The sequence below is a fragment of the Arachis ipaensis genome, chromosome B9 (assembly GCF_059453495.1).
Source record: "Arachis ipaensis isolate K30076 ecotype BB chromosome B9, ASM5945349v1, whole genome shotgun sequence".
NCBI classification, from domain to species: Eukaryota; Viridiplantae; Streptophyta; class Magnoliopsida; order Fabales; family Fabaceae; genus Arachis; species Arachis ipaensis.
Window position 1 is genome coordinate 1,215,522 of NC_142444.1, and position 5,414 is coordinate 1,220,935.

A 5,414-nucleotide genomic window follows, 5' to 3' on the forward strand; every position below is an offset into this window, starting at 1 on the left:
GCCTCTGCTAGACCGTTAATCTGTGGATGTTCAACTGAGGAAAATTGTTGGGTTATTTTGAAATTTTGCAAAAAGTTGGTGAATCGTTGATCTATAAATTGTCTTCCATTATCAGTGATGATGGAGTGAGGTATACCAAAGCGACACAATATGTTTTTCCATACGAAAGAAATCATTTTTTCAGAAGTGATTTTTGCTAATGGTATAGCCTCTATCCATTTGGTAAAGTAATCTATAGCAACAATTAAAAATTTGACCTGGCCCGGAGCTGGAGGGAATGGCCCGAGGATGTCTAGTCCCCATTTGTTGAATGGCCAGCATACCTCGGATGTATGTAACTGCTCGGCTGGGTTGTGGATGATTGGTGCATGGCGTTGGCATTGGTCGCAGTGGGTTACTTTGCGCATGCAATCTTGTTTTAACGTCGGCCAATAATAACCGGCTCAGAGTATTTTTGCGGCTAAGCTTCTGCCACCAATGTGAGTGCCACAGACTCCTTCGTGGACCTCGTCCATGGCCAATTTTGCTTCGGCGGTGCTTATGCATCGGAGGAGGGGTCTCGTGAATCCTCTCTTGTATAGATCGGTTCCTAATATGGTGTAGAAGCTAGCCTGTCTTTTGAATTTCTTTGTGTCTTTGATGTTGTCGGGCATTATTCCTGTTTTCAGGTAATTAACTATTGGTGATCTCCAGTCGTCTTCCTGCATAACACTTGCAACTGTTGTTAGGGTAACACTGGGCTCATCCAGTGTTAACTGTGATAATATGGGGTTGTTGTATTGACTTCTTGTTGTTGCCAATTTGGAGAGGAGATCTGCTCTGTTGTTTTGTTCCCTTGGTATGTGAAGAATATTGAATATATCAAAGTCCCTTATGAGGTTGTTAACCATTGTATTGTATTTTTCAAGGAGGGGGTCTTTTACCTGAAACTTACCCGTCACCTGTTGCACCACCAAGAGGGAGTCGCATTTGACGTTTATTTGTGTTATTCCCATGGTTTGTGCTAGGCGTAATCCTGCTATTAAAGCTTCGTATTCTGCCTGGTTGTTGCTTGCGTGGAAGGTGAATTGAAGCGATTGTTCGAGTTGTATTCCTTGGTTGTTTTCGAGGAGTATCCTTGCTCCGGAGCCTTTGCTGTTTGAGGCCCCGTCGACGTATAGCGTCCATGGGTTTTCTTTAGGAGCTTGGTCTTTTTGTGTCAGCTCGGCGACGAAGTCGGTTAACGTTTGTGATTTGATGGCGCCTCTGGACTGGTATTGGATGTCGTATTCTGATAATTCGATGGACCACTTGATTAGCCTTCCTGCCAGTTCGGGCCTCGTCAGTATCTGCCTTAGGGGTTGTTCTGTTCTGACTATGATGGTATGGCTTTGAAAGTAGTGTCGTAGTCGTCTGGCTGTCATGACGAGTGCTAAGGCTAATTTCTCCAGCTTTGGATAGCGGGACTCGGCGCCTTGAAGTGATTTGCTGACGAAGTATACCGGGTGTTGTTGTTTGTCTATTTCTGCTACTAAAACGGAACTGATAGCATGGTTAGTGATTGATAAATACAAATATAATGGTTTACCTGTTTTTGGTGTTCGGAGGATTGGAGGTGTTGTGAGTAGGGTTTTGAGTTCTGTGAAGGCTGTTTCTTCAACTTTTTGAAAAAGTGATGCGATCATTGTGCTATACAGGGTAGGAACCTTGCTAGTGCTGCAAGTCGGTCGGTTAGTTATTGTGCTTCCTTTATTGTCCTCGGACTTCGCATATTGAGAATGACTTAGCATTTTTCTGGGTTTGCCTCTATACCTCGGCACGTGAGCATGAAGCCGAGGAATTTCTCACTTTGTACCCCAAAGGCACATTTCTCCAGGTTGAGCTTCATATTATATCTTCATAGTTGTTGGAAGATCTCTGTTAAGTCTTCAGCGTGGTTTGATGTTTGTGTTGATTTTGCCACCATATCGTCGACATAGACTTCTATGTTTCGTCCGATTTGTTTTGAGAAGATCTTATCCATGAGGCATTGGTAGGTGGCGCCTGCGTTTTTGAGTCCGAATGGCATGACCTTGTAGCAAAAGTTGCCGTTGTCAGTGATAAAGGCAGTCTTGTCTTGGTCTCCTTCATGCATTAGGATTTGGTTGTAACCAGAGTAAGCGTCCATAAAGCTTAAGCATCGGAAACCAGAGGAATTGTCCACGAGTTTGTCGATGCATGGGAGGGGGTAGGCATCCTTTGGGCAGGCTTTATTGAGGTCTGTATAGTCAACACACATCCTCCATTTGCCATTATTCTTCTTTACCATCACGACATTGGCCAACCATGTTGAGTACCTGAGTTCCTTGATGAACCCGGCGGATAATAACTTCTGGGTTTCCTCCAAAGAGGCTGTCCTTTTGTCAGTTCCTAGGTGTCTCTTCTTCTGGGCTATTAACAGGTTGATCACTAGTTTGTGGCAGATAACGTTTGGGTCTATTCCAGGTCTATCTGCTGGGGTCCAGGCGAATAAGTCAACGTTTTGTCTTAAGAGCTCCACCAGTTGAGTTCGTTCTGCCTCCTTTAGTGCGTTTCCGAGGTATGTGTATCTATCTTTGTTGTTTGCCAACTGCACTTTGGTGAGGTCATCAAGGGGCATAGATCGTTCCTGGTTGTTGGTTCTTGGGTCCAGGTTTGCCAAAGGAGGTAGCTGATCCGAGTTGTATACTGCTTGGACATATTGCTGGTCGAGATGTTTCGGTTGTTCGTTTTTTAAACTGGCATTATAGCACTGTCTGGCTTCTTTCTGGTCTCCATGGATTGTCACCACTTTGTTGTCCTGCGAAATAAACTTGACACACAAATGTACAGTGGAAACAACAGCGTTGAACGCGTTCAACAACGGTCTGCCTAGGATAATGTTATATGGACTTTTGCAATCTACCACCAAATATTGTATTTCTAAAGTTCTGTTGTTGGGGTAATCCCCGAAAGTAGTTTGTAACCAAATGTAACCTCGGATAGAGACTCGCTCACCTGAGAAACCTACCAATTCCCCGGATGACGGTTGCAGGAGTTTGTCGCTCAGGTTCATCTTTTGGAAGGTTGAGTAGAATAGTACGTCGGTGCTGCTCCCCGGGTCCATGAGGATCTTTTTTACCAGGGGTTCTCCGACTTGTGCTGTGATGACTACGGGGTCTTCTAGGTTTCGGTCGGCGGCCTTGTAATCTTCGGGGCTGAATGATATTCCTGGTTTGTCCGCGTTGGTTGGCCAAGGTATTGTTGATTCTGTTATAGTCATCATACCTCTTTCTTGCCGAGCTTGTGCATCCTCCACCTGCAAAGCCACCAGAAATATAGTTTATTATTCGGCGGGGTAGATTGTTATCATTGTCTACCTTTCTCCCCTTGTATCGAGGGTTGTCGGTTGTTTTTTGTTGGTGGCCGAGTTCTTTGGTGTTTTTTCTTCGAGTTCGCGTGTCGATATACTTGTCCAACAGTCCCTGGCGTGCTAATTTTTCGAGGACGTCTTTTGCTATCACGCAGTCGTCTGTTGTATGGCCGTACTTTTGATGGAAGGCGCAGTATTTGGATTTGTCCACGTGCCTTTGGTCCTGGTAGGTACCGGCTCTGCTTGGGGGTTTGATGAGTTTAGAGTGTAGTATATCCTTTACTATGTTCTCTCTTTTTGTGTTAAAAGGGGTGTATGTGTCGAATTTAGATGTTAGCCTGAACGGCCTTTGGTCTGTCCTGCTGGTTGGATGCCTGCTTCGTCTATCTTCTTCCCTGTTTGGGGTGGATTTTTCGGCCCTCCGGAGTGCTCGAAACTCTTCTACCTCGATTTAAGTTGTTGCTTTTTCTCGAAACTCGGCTAGGGTTTTGGGCTTTGCTATGACGATGGACTCTTGGAATTTCCCAGGGCGGAGGCCACTCTTTAGAGCGTGAAGATGGACTTCGGGATTCAGATTGGGTATCTCATTAGTCGCTTCCGCGAATCTGGTCATGTAATCCTTCAGCCTTTCATTCGGTCCCTGCTTGATTGTGCTGAGATAGTCTGAGTTGTGGACATAGATTTTTGAGGCCGCGAAGTGGTTGACGAATTGGTCGGCTAACTCATCGAAACTTGAGATAGAACCTTCAGGTAAGTTGGAAAACCAGATGAGTGGGCCCCGTCTAGGAAGGTTGGAAAAGTTCGGCAGAGGATGGGGTCGGACTCTTTATTCATGAACATCATGGTGTAAAATTTGGTTACGTGGACGTTTGGGTCTCCTATTCCTTGGTAAGGTTTTAGGGTTGAAGGTAGGGTGAGATTTTCGGGCATTTTGAAGTTCATAACTTGTTTTGTGAAGGGGTTGGTTCTTTTGACTATAGTCTTTGTCGTTTTGGGGGTGGTTTGTTTGGTTTCGGAGGAATGCTCGTCATTTTCCTCTTTTTGTTCGGTGTTTTTGTGTTCACCCTTTGCACGATCGTGCTCCATTTGTCGCAGGAGTTCGGCCATCCTTTGGTTCTCGGCTCTGAGGGCCTCATTGATTGCTAACATCTCCGGCTGGTTGATGTCAGAGGGAGCGTGGCTTTGTTCATCCGCATTGTTTGTGTCCTGCAAGAAAGGGGGATAAAAAATGCACAGAGTAGAGGAAAAAATGGGGTTAGATAAATCTTGCCCCACGGTGGGCGCCAAATGTTCCTGTATGAGAGTTGACTCCAAGGTATAGCACGTTTTGATAACACACAGACTGGCTTTCCTTAGAGTGATAGGAGAGGAACGTCGTCTTCTACTGGAGGGGTGGGGTTGGGTACCTGAAAAGGGACTCCGACGCTCAAGTAAGTATCAGTATAAGAGAGTTCAGGAGGAAAACTAGAGTGAATAGCGTACCTACAACTTGAGTATGTAATCCGTATATATTGGGGTTTGTTGAGGGTAGTTATGCGGATTTGTTGGAGTAGATGGAGCCTCCATCCGTTGTGTCCTTTATTTTCGGAGTTGAGGAGAGATTTGGAGAGGGTTCATGCGTTAGTTCAGTTCCGAGTTTGTTGTTGTTTGTTTTGCTTTACTCTAACGGACCAAAAACAATTTAAAGAATACTATTACGAAATTACTGGTGGAGAGAGAGAATATTAGAGTATAATTCTTAATATTTTAATATATTATAGTTGACAAATAATAAAGGTTACATATAGAAAAAAATGAGAACGACAGGTTAAAATTAAAAAAAGGGCATAATATAACTCGGATTCAAAAGTTGCGTCAAGTAGTGTTGGCATTCTACCTTTAATTAAACAATTTATCGTAATTAAATTCTTAATTAATCTGACTAAACTTGTTTATTAAACTAACCTCTTATTGTCACGTTCCTCCTTTAATATTGATATATTATAGAAATTTAAGTTATAATAATGTAGCACATGCTTATTGTTGCAAAACTTTTTAAGTCTTTCATATTTCCGCATTTGATATA

General features: G+C 43.7%; 1 protein-coding gene across 1 annotated transcript; it reads right to left on the minus strand.

Moving 5' to 3' along the window:
* Positions 1–443: 443 nt before the first annotated feature.
* LOC107614700 (uncharacterized) lies at positions 444–1,769 on the minus strand. The gene has a single exon (XM_016316843.1). It carries the CDS (start codon positions 1,767–1,769, stop codon positions 444–446), a length of 1,326 nt encoding a protein of 441 aa, XP_016172329.1.
* Positions 1,770–5,414: the final 3,645 nt, after the last annotated feature.

Excerpts from the sequence above, each read along its gene's own strand:
- LOC107614700 (XM_016316843.1), bottom strand. The coding sequence starts at position 1,769 with ATGCTAAGTCATTCTCAATATGCGAAGTCCGAGGACAATAAAGGAAGC.